The 18,258-nt window shown below is 47.4% G+C and overlaps 1 protein-coding gene across 5 annotated transcripts in view; it reads right to left on the bottom strand.

Moving 5' to 3' along the window:
* The window catches only part of PHF20 (PHD finger protein 20), a 360,572-nt gene that overhangs the window by 87,160 nt on the left and 255,154 nt on the right, over positions 1 to 18,258 (bottom strand). For 4 of the 5 annotated variants that reach the window (XM_063960149.1, XM_063960150.1, XM_063960147.1 and 1 more), the window contains one exon: positions 1,518 to 1,793. The exons of the other annotated variant lie outside the window; for it this stretch is intronic. In XM_063960149.1, coding sequence (XP_063816219.1) covers positions 1,518 to 1,793 — 276 coding nt within the window. The remainder of the gene's footprint in view (positions 1 to 1,517; positions 1,794 to 18,258) is intronic. 5 annotated transcript variants of the gene reach the window in all.

The raw sequence follows: 18,258 nt of genomic DNA on the forward strand, positions 1-18,258 counted from the left end.
AGCTAAGGTACTCTTATTGCAGCCCAGGGCGCCCCCCCCCAGCGCCCTGCACCCATCAGTGACCGGAGTGTGTGGTGTGCATGGGGAGCAATGGCGCACAGCTGCAGTGCTGTGCGCTACCTTAATGAAGACCGGAGTCTTCAGCCGCCGATTTCCTGGACGTTCTTCTGGCTTCTGGCTCTGCAAGGGGGACGGTGGCGCGGCTCCGGACGACCGAGGCTGGGCCTGTGTTCGATCCCTCTGGAGCTAATGGTGTCCAGTAGCCTAAGAAACCCAAGCTAGCTGAAAGCAGGTAGGTTCGCTTGTTCTCCCCTCAGTCCCTCGTAGCAGTGAGTCTGTTGCCAGCAGATCTCACTGAAAATAAAAAACCTAAATATACTTTCTTTTCCAAGAGCTCAGGAGAGCCCCTAGTGTGCAATCAGCTCGCCGGGCACAAAATTATAACCGAGGTCTGGAGGAGGGGCATAGAGGGAGGAGCCAGTGCACACCAGGTAGTCCTAAATCTTTCTTAGTTGTGCCCAGTCTCCTGCGGAGCCGCTATTCCCCCATGGTCCTTACGGAGTCCCCAGCATCCACTAGGACGTCAGAGAAAATACAATCTTGAAGGAGTTAATTTGGTCAGATGCACCATACACGATAGTAAACACTATGCTGTTTTTTCTGTAACCCTTTCCAAATATCCCGAGGAATACCTTCCAGAAGGTACGAAAACCAACAGTGGTGGTGAACGGTGCAATATTACACCCAAGGCTCAACTACAGTCAAGCATTGGCAAGTATATAGTATATCATATAGAGCATGTTTTTGAACTACAAGTGTATGATATATTTCTACTTTTTTAATACCACAAACATCTTGCGACTTAAGGTTGGAGAAGTGCTGAACGCCGGGATCCAGACTGCCAGGATCTCGTACTGATCCCAGTGGAAGTGTAGTTGCAAAGAACATGCAGATAAACTTGATGTCTGAAACTACGTGGGTAATTTAGACTTGATCGTAGAGGTGCTAAATTTAGCACATCTACGACCACTTTCACAGACATTCCGGGGGGGGCATGAATGCGTTGCCCGGACCGCGTCCCAATGCCGCCGGTCCACCCCCTCCCACCCAGCGAATGCACTGCGGCGCCTACGCAGTTCAGACCTGATCACCCCCGCTGTGTGGAAACGCACAGCAGCAATCAGGTCTGAATTAGCCCCTACATTTGATTTTGGTTTCTTTGACAGGTGCTATGCAATACTTTAACTTAGATATTTCTTTTTGACCCAAACAGTTTCAGAAGACCAATAATTTGCTTGGTTGACATATTTAAAGCAAGCAGAGTATTTCATATTCATTGTAAAGAGCAAAACATGACATAAAATGATGATGAGCTACTCTAGTAAAATGCAACACACAGTATAGGTCAAGTATCACCTGTGTCTCAACCATGATCTGGTTATCAAAGGACACTATTACTACAGCACTACAAACTACACCTAAACAGAGCCACAGCACATAAAGGCAAACTGTCTTACGCAGAGAACCAGAGGTGGTGCGTCTCCTCTTTGAGGTTTGCTGGTTGGCCTTTTCATGAGCTAAAGAGCCTCTTGTCTGCATATGCCTGGTCATAGGGCTCTGATCCTGCTCTGCCTTTTCAACTCCATGGAAATACTTCATATGGTAATGCAGCAGTTTGGCTTTGCGAAAAGATTTGTTGCAATCCAAAATCTTGCATTTAAACCTGTTAGGATCCAGTTCCATGGTCACAGCTTTGGGAGCTATATCATCAGGTTTCTTCAAAGTATTTGTTACTGTAAGAACATAAAATTAAGAAAAAAAAAATAGAATAAAAAATAAAATAAAAATGAAAGCAGTATTCAATCTATAATGAGAAAAAAAAAAGAAAAAACAAATATAACTTTAACGCAAATAATAATAAAAAAAAAAAGGAAGAAGCTGTGTTAAGACCTTAACCCAGTGGTTCCTAAATGTGGTCCTCAAGGTACCCCAACAGTCCAGGTCTTAAAGCTATCCATGCTTAGGCACAGGTGACTTAATTAGTACCTCAGTCAGTTTAATTATACAGTCTGTGCACAAGCAGGGAAATCCCTAAAACCTGGACCGTTTGGGTGCCTTGAGCACTGTGTTTGGGAACCACGCCCTTAACCCATTTTTAGCAATGGGCTAAATGTGGGCAGAAATTCAACAAACTATATAGATTGTCACATTACAAAAGTAGCATCACAACAATGACTGAAAGGTTAAAAGTTCCTACAGATGAGCAGTTTAGCACATATTTCTGTGGGAGTGTATACTGCAAGACCTCCTTATCCTGCTCCCAAGCAGACTGTAGGCCACAGGTTCTCAAACTCGGTCCTCAGGACCCCACACAGTGCATGTTTTGCAGGTCTCCTCACAGAATCACAAGTGAAATAATTAGCTCCACCTGTGGACCTTTTAAAATGTGTCAGTGAGTAATTAATACACCTGTGCACCTGCTGGGTTACCTGCAAAACATGCACTGTGTGGGGTCCTGAGGACCGAGTTTGAGAACCTATGCGGTAGGCTATTTGCCCTTCCCATTAAATACACTTCTCTGAATGTATCTGAGGGAGACTAATAACCTTGGGGTGTAGAGGATACTGTGGCATAGGCACTGGTGTAAAACGCAAAACTTTATTATATCCCCCTGTAGACCCCTCCACCAATTTTCCCATAGAAAAACAGAGCTAAGCAAACATGAATACTCAAACCAAAGTGTAAGAAGGAGAAGGCACACACAGCGTCCCCAATATGGATCCAGAGAAGTAAATTTAAAGAAAAGGTCTATTTTCTCATTCATCTGCTTTGGGGGACTCCGCATACCAAATTTGATCCTAGGAAAGGGAAGTCTCAGATAAAGCTGTACAAAATTTGCTACACAAACCTGGTATCTTTAGATGAATAATAGGGTTAGGGCTGGATGACCGGTGGTGGGGAACCCAGCGGTCAGCATACAGACCCCGGGGATCCCTGCCGCAGAATGCTGGCAATGGGGGGTGGGGGGATTACATGACCGGATCTCGAATAGGGTTGGGGCTTGGTGACCGGCAGTGGGGATCCCAGCGGTCAGCACAGTGCATGTGTGTAGTGTTTGCAAAATTGTCTGGCATCCATACTTTTGCAGTCTGATTGAGGTTCCGGTTCTGCCCTGCCCAGAAGGTACTTAGTCGATCTGGCCCAGTGGACCGCAATATTATCAGGAATGAGCAAGTTCTCAAAGCTATAATTCAAACTGACCGCCGAATGTTTGGTTGCAGCTACAGTGTGTCGCAAAGAACCAGCAGACTATCCCTTATACCCTCGCAAAGCTCTAACCACTGATTTAGCAATTCTCTTACTATCTCCTATACATGCTGAAGCTTTCATCCAGGGAATGGACCCTAGGGAATCTCCAGGATTTAGGGTTTGGCTATCAGTGAGACAAACCTTAGCAAGTCTCTAGAGCATGGGTTCCCAAACTATGTTTTCAAGGCACCCTAACAGTCCTGGTTTTCTAATAACCATGCTTGGGCACAGGTTACTTAATTAGTAGCTCAGTCAATACGATTTAATTAGCTGTGCTTTACCACTGATATCATTAATATCTGGACTGTTTGGGAGCTTTTAAGACTGGGTTTGGTAACCTCAACCGCGGTCCTCAAGTACCCCCAACAGTTCACGTTTTCCAGATCTCCTCACAGGATTGCGAGAGAAATAAATTTGCTCCACCTGTGGGTCTTTTAAAATGTGTCAGTGAGTAATGAATATACCTGTTCAACTGCTCTGTGACATGGAAAACATGAACTGTTGGGAGTACTTGAGGACAGAAGTTGAGAACCACTGCTCTAGAGCACAGGTTCTCAATCTCGGTTCTCAGGACCCCACACAGTTAACAGATCACCTAGCTGGTGCACAGGTGTATTCATTACTCACGGATTCCTTTTATAAAACCCATAGGTTGAGCTGATTTTTGAACTTGCAATTCTGTGAGGAGACCTGGAAAACATGAACTGTTGGGGTTCTGAGGAACAAGTTTAATAACCTGTGCGCTAGAGTAAGGAATAATCTTTCTTAAACATCTCTAGAACTATATGCAAAGCCATTTTGTCAAGATGGAGCTGGTCCACGTCTTTATAAAAAGGTCACGACCATGGAAATTGCCAATGTATTTATAGAAGGTTAAGACCACCATCTTTGATGAGAAACCCCAATTTTATAGATGTGTATCATAAGCCTTACATCAGACAACTTATTCCAAAAGTCTATGAGGCAATGTGGTCTGGTATATGAAACACATAAAAAATAAACACAACACACAGTTCACCAGCAGCCTTGGAGCTGCAAGCAGTCCTTTTTTTATAAATACTGTAGCACCAGGCACAAGCAGATATTATGCCAAGCAAAAGAAATGTCTGAACAGTTAAGAGCAGTGATTCAACAAAATTCCCAGTCAGAACATAGCTGTACCTAGGAATAGCTGTTTAAAGGATTCTGAAAAACTTTCTTCACATGAAAGCCCACCAATGAGGCAACATTCCAACCAGGAAAAAGCACCTCTTCCCAAAGGTCCAGTCTCAGCTGCCACAGGGAGAGAACAGGACTACAATAAATTATAGGTGCATCAGTGACATCCCCTCCAAAAGCCAGTAGGAAACGGTTTATGAAAACCAGTAAGAGCTTATACTAGCCATCACTAGCAGAGTACTTTTTAATAGCGGAAAGAAAACTGAATACTGTGTGTGATAGAAGCACTGGTAAAGCGATAAAAAGGAGATTTGTTTTAAACTCCCCAGGAAAATGTTGGTTTTTGCTAAACAGACTTGATTAGAGTTTGGACTTTTAGTAAAAGACAGATCTCAGATTGGTGAGGGAAGCAGACAAAATGCAAATAGGTTTTGAGTTTTAAAGCAGTGCCTACTCCAGCCACATACCCTTCTAGAAAACAAGGTTGCAGGGTTCCCCAAAAACAATAATGATGAATCAAAATAGCAATGTTATGGGCCTTACACACCGGCCGATTGGCCACTGAGGTCACCTGGCACCATAGCCATGCATGCCAATATGGACGATATTGTCCATATTGGCTTGAAGGCATAAACGAGCCGTCACCGCACATCATTTATCGTTGGCACCTACACACTGAAAGATAGGAACGATCTTGTTCATTAATGAATGAGATATTGTTCATATCTTTCAGTGTAAATCGATAAGTGTATAGGCCCATAAAAGCACTACCATAGACAGAAATAATGCAATTTTTGCATCTGTATACAAATAATTGTTTTTCATAGTTTTGCTTCTTTTTAAGCTTCACAGCTGTATGTGATATATTATGAAGCCACTTCTGTTAATGTATCAAACATCTAGGGGTATATTCAATTGGGCTAGTCAAAGGCTGGACGTCCCCGGGGCATCGCAAACTAACACTATTTCAATACACTATGGCACTTATAGTTTGTTTTATATATATGTAACACTTTCACATTTTCCTTTACTCCTCACATCACTCACACATGCAGCAGTAGCTGCTCCTACCTCTTTAACTCTTTATTTGTATCACTCTTGCGATGCCCTGGGGTTGTCTGGCTGGGTGGCCCTGGGGTGTCCTGCCCCCCAGACCTGAACCCCTATAGTTAGTGTTAGGGACTTACCCAATGAAAGGCTACCTTGGCGCGGTGGGTAAGCTCATAGCCCTGGCCAGGATTATGCTAAATGCCTTAGATTTACGTCCTAGAGGATGCTGGGGTCCATATTAGTACCACTGGGTATAGAAGGGTCCACTAGGAGCCACTGGCACTTCAAGAGTTTGAGTGTGGGTTGGCTTCTCCCTCTATGCCCCTCCTACCAGATTCAGTTTAGAAAATGTGCCCGGAGGAGCCGGTCACAGCTAGGGGAGCTCAACAGGAGTTTCTTTAGATTTATTTTTTTCAATAGATTTTAGGCTGCCCTGCTTCGTGGGACTAAGGGGGGGGAGGGGGGGGGGGGGGGGGGGAGTAGTGTCCGCCCTAAGGGGTCTGAGCCACTATCTCCGCTGACAGGACACTGAGCTCCTGAGGGGACCGAACGTTCCCCGCCACAGAGGATCGCTCACCCCAGCAGCATGCCGCCAACCCCCTTACAGAGCCAGAAGACTTCTGTGGCGAGTTAGTCACCTGGCAAGTGGGGAGCCGGTGTGAAGATGGAGGCAACAGGGTAGGGAGAGCAATACTAACTGTGCTCCAGGGCTCAGCTGTACTTGGTGCAGGGCTCTGAGGGGCGCCCTGAGCCAGCGCCTACACCCTATACTGGTCGGCAAGCCTGTTTGGGACCCCAGATCACCGCCAGCATATACCTCAGGCCAGTATAAATTCTAACCAGAGCGAAAAGCAGTGCTATGAAAGGGGGCGGAGCTTCTCCTCAGAGCGGATCCAGCAGCATTCAGCGCCATCTTTCCTGCATGCAGAGACGCTGACAGGGGAGAGCTGTCCCTCCACATCAACTCCAGCTGCCTTGTACGATAATAGGGGGTTGTAGAAGGGAGAGGGGGAGTTTGAGGCGGTGTAATAGACAGTGTAACCCATTAAGGTGCACAGTTAGCGCTGGTAAGGGGTGTCCTTTATCTTAAAAAGCGCTGTGTGTGGGTTGGCTCTAAACTGTCTCTCTCTTGGCATTCTTGGGGGGAAACTGTCTGACATTTCCCAGTATGTGCGTGGGTGCTTGTTGTCTCACAAAACGGCATGTCCAGGGACTGTGGGGCAGATGTATTAACCTGGAGAAGGCATAAGGAAGTGATAAACCAGTGATATGTGCAAGGTGATAAAGGCACCAGCCAATCAGATCCTAACTATTAATTTACATATTGGAGCTGATTGGCTGGGGCCTTTATCACCTTGCACATATCACTGGTTTATCACTTCCTTATGCCTTCTCCGGGTTAATACATCTGCCCCTCAGTGTCATATGCTGCAGAGGATATGTCCTCTCAGGATAATCCCATTACATGTAATCAGTATTGCACGGTTTTAACACAGAATCCAATAAGAGAAACTGAGTGGTTAACCTCTAGTAAGGTAGGATATCTCAGTTTTCTACTAGGGTAGCACAGAATGAAACTGCAACTCAGGTTTTACAGAACTATATGGCTATTTTAGTCCATGTCGGCACCTTCAGGGGCCCCCTGGCACTCACTCTCAAAAACGTGCTCTTGGCCAGATTATGCAAGATGACACGGATACCGACTCTGACACGGTAGACTGTGATGGGGACATGCTGAGGGGGGCGGTATCTCTTGCAAAAGGGGTGCAGTTGATTGAAGCCATTAGAGATGTGTTAAATATTGGTGACACAATACCTGAGCAGGTTGAGGAGGCTTACTTCACGGACAATAAGAAAGCCTCGCTAACCTTTCCTGCATCTATGGAGTGAAATGCTATATTTGAAAGGTCCTGGGAAAACCCAGAGAAAAAACTCCAGATCCCAAGAAAAGTGATGGTTGCTTTCCCCTTCCCTGAGGAGGATAGAAAGAAATGGGAAAACCCACCCATAGTTGACGCATCTGTGTACAGATTGTCAAGGAAGGTGGTTTTACCTAACCCAGGTTCTGCCGTGTTGAAAGAACCGCCTGATCGCAAGATCCATATACATGGCTTCGGGGCGATACTAAGACCTACTATTGCCTGTGCATGGATTTCTAAAGCTATAGTAAAGTGGCCTGGCACGTTACTTGAGGAATTGGATACAATGGATAAAAGGGACGTTGAATTGTTCTTACGTAACATACAGGATTCTGTGGGATTTACGGTGGAATCCATGAAAGACCTGGGTTCGATGGCTGCAGGGATATCTTCTACGTCTGTCTTGGCTCGTAGAGGACTCTGGCTGCGCCAATGGTCTGCCGACACGGAATCCAGGAAAGGCGTTGAGAACCTACCCTACACAGGTCAGGCTCTATTTGGGGAAGCGCTTGATGTGTGGATTTCCATGTCAACTGCGAGTAAGTCACCTTTTTCTTCCTTCTGCTGCACCTGCTACGAAGAAGCACTTTTATTCAGCTGCGTCACAGTCCTTTCGGACTCCTAAATCAAGAAAGAGTAAACCACAACACCTTCTTTAGAGGAGGGCGGGCAAAATCCCAAAAACCTGCTACTGCAGGCTCCAAGGACCAGAAGCCTGCTTCTGGTACATCAAAATCCTCAGCATGATTGTGGCCCGCACGGCCTGGAGGAAGGACCGGTGGGGGCAAGGCTCAGAAGGTTCAATCAAGTTTGGGTGGTCCCTCGACCCCTGGGTGCAAGATATTGTGTCCCAGGGGTACAGGCTGGAATTTCAAGAGCTCTCGCCTCACCGTTTCTTCAAATCAGGCTTGCCAGCTTTGCTGGCAGACAGGGCTATCCTACTGGAAGCCATCCACAAATTGGAAGGGTCACAGGTCATTGTCCCAGTTCCACCTCATATGTGCAACATGGGTTACTATTCGAACCTTTTCGTGGTACCGAAACCGGATGGTTCGGTCAGGCCCATTTTGAACTAAAAAAAACAACAACAACAAAAAAAAATATGCTAAACCACTTTGAGGGAGTTCAAATTCAAAATGGAGTCTCAGAGGGCGGCGATATTAGGTGTTTAAGAGGGGGAATTCCTGGTAGCCCTGGATATCAAGGATGTATACCTCCAAATTCCGATTTGGCAGCCGCATCAAGCCTTTCTCCGATTCGCACTGTTGGACTGTCATTTTCAATTCCATGCCCTGCCATTCGGCCTGTCCACAGCACAGAGGGTATGGCAGAGAAGATGGTTCTCCTCCGCAGACAGGGGGTGAACATAATTCCGTATCTGGACGATCTGCTGATAAAAGCATCTTCCAAGGAGAAGCTGGGACAGTCCATTGTTCTCACGACCCACCTACTCAGGGAGCACGGTTGGATCCTGAATCTTCCAAAATCACATTTGGAGCCAACCAGGAGGTTGTCCTTTCAGGGAATGAAGTGCAGAGGGTGTTTCTCCCTGAGGAAAAAGCGTTGGTGATAAAAGCAATGTTCCGGGATGTGCTGAAGCCAACCCGGGTGTCTGTTCCTCAGTGCATTCGACTCCTGGGGAAGACTGTGGCCTCTTACGAGGCTCTGCAGTACGGGAGGTTTCATGCTCGACCCTCCCAACTGGATCTCCTGGACAAATGGTCAGGATCTCATCTGCACCGGAGAATTAGCCTGTCGCCAAAGGTCAGGATTTCACTCCTCTGGTGGCTACAATTACCTCACTTTCTGGAGGGCCGCAGATTCGGGATTCAGAACTGGATCCTTCTACCCACGGATGCAAGTCTCCAGGGTTGGGGCGCAGTCACTCAAGGGGAGACCTTCCAAGGGCGGTGGTCAAGTCTGGAAGCAGATTGTTTCAGGTCGAGGGACCCGCAAGCCCTAGTGACTGTGGGTGTTCCAGTCGGTGTACGTGTTTCCTCCACTCATTCCAAGAGTTCTAAAACTCATAAGGAGAACAAAAGTTCAGGCAATTCTCATTGTTCCGGAATGGCCAAGAAGGGCTTGGTACGCAGATCTTCTGGATCTACTGCTAGAAGAGCTGAGGCCTCTCCCTCTTCGGGAGGACCTGCTGCAGCAGGGGCCGTTCACTTATCAAGACTTACCGCAGCTACGTTTGACTGCATGGAGGTTGAATGCCAGATATTAGCTCGGAAGGGCATTCTGAACAGGCTAGGAAAGGCGTAACGTCTAAACATTACCATAGTATTTGGAAAATATATGAATCTTGGTGTGAATCCAGGAGGTTTCCTACGGTTTCTCCTCTTCCTGCAAGCAGGTGTGGATATGGGCCTGAGGTTGGGATCTGTAAAGGTCCAGATTTCGTCCCTATCCATTTTACTTCAGGAAACAATTGGCTTCCCTCCCTGAGGTTGACTTTTCTGAAAGAGGTTCTGCACATTCAGCCTCCCTTTGTGCCACCTACGGTACCATGGGATCTTAACGTGGTGTTACAATGCCTTCAATCCGATTGGTTCGAGCCTCTACAGGAGATTGAGGTCAAGTTTCTCACGTGGAAGGCTGTCACTTTGTTGGCCTTAGCTTCTGCTAGACGTGTGTCGGAATTGGGGGCTTTATCTTGTAAGAGCCCCTACTTGATCTTCCATGAAGATAGAGCTGAGCTACGGACATGTCAGAAGTTCCTTCCGAAGGTTGTGTCGGCATTTCATATCAACAAACCTATTGTGGTGCCAGTTGCTACTGACTCCTCAATTTCAACAAAGTCCTTGGATGTTGTAAGGGCTCTGAAAATCTATGTGAAGAGGACTGCTCGTCACAGAAAATCGTACTCTATTTGTCCTGTATGATCCCAAGAAACTTGGGTGTCCTGCTTCTAAGCAGACGATCTCTCGCTGGATCAGGTTCACTATCCAGCATGCGTTTTCTACGGCAGGATTGCCGTGTCCTACGTCTGTTAAGGCCCACTCTACTCGTAAGGTGGGTTCTTCCTGTGCGGCTGACTGGGGTGTCACGGCTTTACAGCTTTGCCGAGCAGCTACTTGGTCCGGGTCTACGAGAAACGGATTTACCGGCAGGTAATTAAAATCCTACTATTACAGGTTGAGCTAGTGTGAGAAAGTGCACCTGCAAACTTTTTTTTCCCCTTGTATCCTATTCAATGCCCATCTCAATTCGACTTTAAAAAAGTCGAACTGAGATGAGGGACCGGAGAGGGGCTAGAGCCGCAGGCAGACGGGGGACAGCAGCGCTGCAAGAGGCTGTGGCACAGCCGCCAGACCTTACGGCAGCGTCCACCCGGCTCCAGCAAGCGGGACCTTACTTGCTGGAGCAGGGTGGACGCTGCTGTGAGCGGCGGCTGTGCAACATACTCCTGCAGCGAAGTGCTGTCCCCTGTCTGCCCGCAGCTCTCCCCCCTCAGGTCCCTTATCCCAGTTCGTTTTTTTTTGTTTTTGTTTTTTTTAAGTCGAAATGAGATGATCGGAAACGGGGCAAACACCAGTCGAATTTGGCCCCGTTTCCCTCAGAAGTACGCGAAACGGCAGCTATACCACCAATTCACGTACTATTTGACAAGTCGAATTCCCCGACTTGTCGGAAAAAATTCTGGGCACTTAACAGGTCGGAACCCATTCTGACCTGAAAAAGTCGAAAACTGCAGTCTTTTCGACAAGACGGGAGTTTCGACCTTAATTGAATATACCCCCAGTAAGAATTCTGAGTAAGAGGTGCACATTATAAAAACTGAACTGATAAAATATATTATTGGCACTAATATAATTTGATATAATGCCAAATAAGGCTACATTTAACTATAAAGCTGCTGTTCCTGTGGGTCACCAAATCACAAATAATGGGAAACACCACAACTGGAAAGTGAACAGCAGTAATAATTAATTCACAACACACATTATTTTATAAGTATGTATATATTAGGTTCGTACCGGTATTATCAAGAGTGTGTTTTGATTTTCTGATTTCCAGTTAGAATGTCGGTATTTAGAAAGTATATATATATTGTTGTTGTCGGCATATTGCTGAAGTCGATATGTGGATTGCCAGTAACATATTTGAAGGTATACTGACAATTAAAAAAAAAAAAAAAAACTAAATAGGCACTTATAAGGCACACTGCATAATACCAATTTAACAAATATTTTGCTTGGCACAGTAAACATAGGGGTCAACCCAATTAGCCGTGATAATCTCGTGGATGTTCGCCACCTCATAGGAGGTCCGAGCAATTTTGTGCTAATTGGGGCTAATTTCAACCCACGAAGGGTGCAAGAACCAGGTGACGCTGCCGGCATTGAAACACTGAGACAATGGGCACATCACACCCTTCTTGGTTAATTGGATTGTCCTCCTAGAATAATGTCTACACAATTACGCAACATTTTGAAAAAGGGAATAGAAAAATAAATAAAAATAGAGCTTACAATTGGTGAATTCGTATGATCACAAGTAATAAAAAATGTAAAAAAAATACTTGTTAATCTGGGAAACCAGCTACACTACAAGATAATTTGTTTTAGGGAAGAGGACTGTCCGTAATTTATAAATTGAGAAAAATAATTTCCATTCTTCATTCTCTTTTATGGATCAGGCAGTTATTTATTATATTTCTTATGTTTCACACATACCCTTTCAATCCAGGTTTCTGCCAGGGGTTGCGGCTCAACCTAGGTCTCTATGTGTTAACAGACCCAACCCTGGTTGGATTTCCCAGGTCAGACACAGACAGTAGCGCATGGAGAAGACAAGTGTCCACTGTGAGACCAAAGACCCAGGTCACTGGAAGACCTGGGTCTGTCATCCAGGTGTGAAAGGGGGGGTAAATACTGGAACCCCCAGCTTTAAGCCATGTTCAGTGTCCGAGTTCTAAGCTGGGTCAAACCCTGGGTTTATGCGTCAAAGGGGTTCGACATCCACTCCAAAAACAACTCGGACACACCTCTAATGTTTTTTGTATAGTATAAGTATACTAATTGGAATTTTCAACAATATACATGAAAAAATAATTAAACCTCTAATGTTTTATATACTATGCTTTTGTCCCTTGCATTAAAAAAAAAGTTAAAAATTGGTAACTATTCAATGCAAGGGATGCTTAAGTGTCCCATACATCACTCACCGCTACAAGTTATGCCATAGCAGATTGTTGCTTATTTTGTCATCAGTAAAGCATAAGATTTTTCACATTAAAATTTTTTACTAAATTCCTTACTCTCCAATAACAGAGCAAACTGAGGCTTTCAAGAGCTTGACCCGCTCACTGAGGTACTAAGGTAATAATAAGATTTTACTCATCGGTAAATCTATTTCTCGTAGTCCGTAGTGGATGCTGGGGACTCCGTAAGGACCATGGGGAATAGACGGGCTCCGCAGGAGACTGGGCACTCTAAGAAAGATTTAGTACTACTGGTGTGCACTGGCTCCTCCCTCTATGCCCCTCCTCCAGACCTCAGTTAAGGAAACTGAGCCCGGAAGAGCTGACATTACAAGGAAAGGATTTTTGGATCCAGGGTAAGACTCATACCAGCCAAACCAATCACACCGTATAACTTGTGATAAACTTACCCAGTCAACAGTATGAACCACAACAGAGCATCAACAATGGATGCCCACATAACATAACCCTTTATTAAGCAATAACTATGTACACGTGTTGCAGAAAGTCCGCACTTGGGACGGGCGCCCAGCATCCACTACGGACTACGAGAAATAGATTTACCGGTGAGTAAAATCTTATTTTCTCTAACGTCCTAGTGGATGCTGGGGACTCCGTAAGGACCATGGGGATTATACCAAAGCTCCCAAACGGGCGGGAGAGTGCGGATGACTCTGCAGCACCGAATGGGCAAACACAAGGTCCTCCTCAGCCAGGGTATCAAACTTGTAGAACTTAGCAAATGTGTTTGTACCCGACCAAGTAGCTTCTCGGCAAAGCTGTAATGCCGAGACCCCTCGGGCAGCCGCCCAAGAAGAGCCCACTTTCCTTGTGGAAAGGGCTTTCACTGATTTTGGATGCGGCAAACCAGTCGCAGAATGAGCCTGCTGAATCGTGCTACAGATCCAGCAAGCAATGGTTTGCTTTGAAGCAGGAGCACCCAGCTTGTTGGATGCATACAGGATAAACAGCGAGTCAGTCTTCCTGACTCCAGCCGTCCTGGCTACATAGATCTTCAAAGCCCTGACTAGATCAAGCAACTTGGAATCCTCCAAGTCACGAGTAGCCGCAGGCACCACAATAGGTTGGTTCAAATGAAAAGATGACACCACCTTCGGCAGAAATTGCGGACGAGTCCGTAATTCTGCCCTGTCCATATGGAAAACCAGATAGGGGCTTTTACATGACAAAGCCGCCAATTCTGACACACGCCTAGCCGAAGCTAAGGCCAATAGCATGACCACCTTCCACGTGAGATACTTTAGCTCCACGGTCTTAAGTGGCTCAAACCAGTGGGATTTCAGGAAACCCAACACCACGTTGAGATCCCAAGGTGCCACTGGTGGCACAAAAGGGGGCTGAATATGCAGCACTCCCTTAACAAACGTCTGAACTTCAGGAAGAGAAGCCAGTTTCTTTTGAAAGAAAATTAATAGGGTCGAAATCTGGACCTTTATGGACCCCAACTTCAGGCCCATAGTCACTCCAGACTGCAGGAAGTGCAGGAACCGGCCCAGCTGGAATTCCTCTGTAGGGGCCTTCCTGGCCTCACACCAGGCAACATATTTTCGGCATATACGGTGATAGTGTCTTGCTGTCACGTCCTTCCTAGCCTTTATCAGCGTAGGAATAACTTCCTCCGGAATGCCTTTTTCCGCTAGGATCCTGCGTTCAACCACCATGCCGTCAAACGCAGCCGCGGTAAGTCTTGGAACAGGCAGGGCCCCTGTTGCAACAGGTCCTGTCTGAGAGGCAGAGGCCATGGGTCCTCTGTGAGCATTTCTTGCAGTTCCGGGTACCAAGGCCTTCTTGGCCAATCCGGAACAATGAGTATTGTTCTCACTCCTCCTCTTCTTACGATTCTCAGCACCTTGGGTATGAGAGGAAGAGGAGGAAACACATAGACCGACTGGAACACCCACGGTGTTACCAGGGCGTCCACAGCTATCGCCTGAGGGTCTCTTGACCTGGCGCAATACCGTTGTAGCTTTTTGTTGAGACGGGACGCCATCATGTCTACCTGTGGCAATTCCCATCGATTTGTAATCTGAATGAAGACTTCGTGATGAAGTCCCCACTCTCCCGGGTGAAGGTCGTGCCTGCTGAGGAAGTCTGCTTCCCAGTTGTCCACCCCCGGAATGAACACTGCTGACAGTGCTTGTACGTGATTCTCCGCCCACCGAAGAATCCTGGTGGCTTCCGCCATCGTGACTCTGCTCTTGTGCCGCCCTGGCGGTTTACATGAGCCACCGCGGTGATGTTGTCTGACTGAATCAGCACCAGTTGGTTGCGAAGCAGGGGCTCCGCTTGACTCAGGGCGTTGAATATGGCCCTTAGTTCCAGGATATTTATGTGCAGACAAGCCTCCTGACTTGACCACAACCCTTGGAAGTTTCTTCCCTGAGTGACTGCCCCCCACCCTCGGAGGCTCGCATCCGTGGTCACCAGGACCCAGTCCTGTATGCCGAACCTGCGGCCCTCGAGAAGGTGAGCACTCTGTAGCCACCACATAAGAGACACCCTGGCCCTGGGGGACAGGGTGATCAGCCGATGCATCTGAAGATGCGATCCGGACCATTTGTCCAACAGATCCCATTGAAAGATCCTCGCATGGAACCTGCCGAAGGGAATGGCTTCGTACGATGCCATTATCTTTCCCAGGACTCGCGTGCAGTGATGCACCGACACCTGTTTCGGTTTTAAGAGGTCTCTGACTAGAGTCACAAGCTCTTGAGCCTTCTCCGGCGGGAGAAACACCTTCTTCTGGTCTGTGTCCAGAATCATGCCCAGAAAGGGCAGACGCGTCGTAGGAATCAGCTGCGACTTTGGGATATTCAGAATCCATCCATGCTGTTGCAACACTTCCTGAGAGTGCGCTACGCTGATCTGCAACTGCTCCCTCGACCTCGCCTTTATGAGGAGATCGTCCTAGTATGGGATAACTGACTCCTTGCTTTCTCAGGATCACCATCATTTCTGCCATTACCTTGGTAAATATTCTCGGTGCCGTGGCGAGCACAAACGGCAACATCTGGAATTGGTAATGACAGTCCTGTACCACAAATCTGAGGTACTCCTGATGAGGCGGATAAATGGGGACATGCAAGTAAGCATCCTTGATGTCCAGAGACACCATAAAATCCCCCTCTTCCAGGCTTGCAATGACCGCTCTGAGCGATTCCATTTTGAACTTGAATCTTTTCAGATAAATGTTCAGGGACTTTAAATTTAATATAGGTCTGACCGAACCGTCCGGTTTCGGTACCACAAACATTGTGGAATAGTATCCCTTTCCCTGTTGAAGAAGGGGAACCTTTACCACCACCTGCTGGAGAAATAGCTTGTGAATTGCCGCTACCACTACTTCCCAATCTATGGGGGAAGCAGGCAGGGCCGATTTTAAGTAACGTTGAGGGGGCATCACCTCGAATTCCAGCTTGTATCCCTGAGACACAATCTGTATAGCCCAGGAGGACTTCTGTTTCTGGGATCTAGCTGTAAGGTGCAGATTTTTTTCCTCTACCCCTGCCTCTAGCAAGAAAGGAAGCACCTCTGACCTTCTTGCTTCTTTGTGCGCAAAAGGACTGCATTTGGTAATACGGTGCTTTCTTAGGTTGTGAGGGAATATATGGCAAAAAGTTTGACTTCCCAGCAGTAGCTGTGGAAACCAGGTCCGAGAGACCGTCCCCAAACAATTCCTCACCCTTGTAAGGTAACACCTCCATGTGTTTTTTGGAGTCTGCATCACCTGTCCACTGCCGAGTCCACAGGACCCTCCTGGCAGAAATTGACATTGCATTAATTCTAGAGCCCAGTAGGCAAATGTCCCTCTGGGCATCCCTCATATATAGGACAGTGTCTTTTATATGCCCCAGGGTCAGCATAATGGTATCCCTGTCCAAGGTATCCATTTCCTCAGACAGATTATCTGTCCACGCTGCTACAGCACTACACATCCACGCCGACGCAATTGCCGGCCTCAGTAGAGTCCCTGAATGTGTATAAACAGACTTCAGGATTCTTTCCTGCTTCCTATCTGCAGGATCCTTTAGGGCGGCCGTATCCTGTGACGGCAGGGCCACCTTTTTAGATAAGCGTGTCAGAGCTTTATCTACCCTAGGGGAGGATTCCCAGCGCACCCTGTCCTCTGGCGGGAAAGGGTACGCCATAAGTAACCTTTTGGAAATCAGGACTTTCTTATCTGGGGAATCCCAGGCTCTTTCACATAACTCATTTAACTCATGTGAAGGGGGAAAAGTCACCTCTTGCTTTTTCTCCCCATACATATAAACGGGTGGTATTCATGTGACCGCCGGTCAGCTGACCGACAGTCACATGACCTCCTCCACGAGCCCGACGGCTCACTTTCCCGATGGTCGGCATGCCGACCAACAGGGATTATTTCCACTCGTGGGTGTCCACGACACCCATAGAGTGGGAATAGAACCAGTGGCGACCGCAGGTCGCCACCGAGCCCGCAAGGGGCTTGCTGCACTCGCCCCTCCCCGCCGGGATCCCGGCGTCGGTATGCTGCCGGGATCCCGGCGTCGGTAAGCTGACCGGCAGTCAGGAGACCGCCGGTCAGCCATACTACACCCATATAATCCTTCATGTCAGGGACAGGGTTTACCTCTGATATGTGTAAAACATCCTTCATCGCTATAATCATGTAACGTATAGCTTTTGTCATTTTCGGTTGCAATTTTGCATCATCGTCGTCGACACTGGAGTCAGAATCCGTGTCGACATCTGTGTCAACCATTTTGGATAGTGGGCGCTTTTGAGATACTGAGGGCCTCTGCGCTGTAGGATCAGGCATGGGTTGAGACCCTGACTGGCCCGAGGTATCAGCTTTATCCAACCTTTTATGTAAGGAGTTTACATTATCATTTAACACCTTCCACATATCCATCCAACCAGGTGTCGGCACCGTCGGCGGCGACACGTCAGTCAAGTGCACTTGCTCTGCCTCCACATAGCCCTCTTCGTCAAACATGTCGACACACGCGTACCGACACACCACACACACAGGGGAAGCTCTAAATGAGGACAGGACCCCCACAAGGCCTTTTGGAGAGACAGAGAGAGAGTATGTCAGCACACACCCCAGCGCTATATAACCCAGGGATAACACAGTAACTTAGTGTTTACCCAGTAGCTGCTGTATTATGATTAATGCGCCTAAACTTACGTGCCCCCCCCCCCCCCCTCTTTTTTACCCTTCTACCGTGATTCTGCAGGGGAGAGCCTGGGGAGCTTCCTCTCAGCGGAGCTGTGGAAGGAAAATGGCGCTGGTGAGTGCTGAGGAAGAAGGCCCCGCCCCCTCAGCAGCGGGCTTCTGTCCCGCGATTTTTTGTAAAATAAATGGCGGGGGCTCATACATATAACAGTGTCCCACTGTCTATATGCAGCTTTCGCCAGGAGGTATCAATTGCTACCCAGGGTGCCCCCCCCTGCGCCCTACAGTGACCGGAGTGTGTGGGCGCAATGGCGCACAGCTGCAGTGCTGTGCGCTACCTCATGTGAAAACAGGAGTCTTCTGCCGCCGATTTCGATGTCTTCTCCGCTTCTGCCGGCTTCTGTCTTCTGGCTCTGCGAGGGGGACGGCGGCGCGGC

The sequence above is a fragment of the Pseudophryne corroboree genome, chromosome 3 (genome assembly GCF_028390025.1).
Source record: "Pseudophryne corroboree isolate aPseCor3 chromosome 3, aPseCor3.hap2, whole genome shotgun sequence".
Lineage (NCBI taxonomy): Eukaryota > Metazoa > Chordata > Amphibia > Anura > Myobatrachidae > Pseudophryne > Pseudophryne corroboree.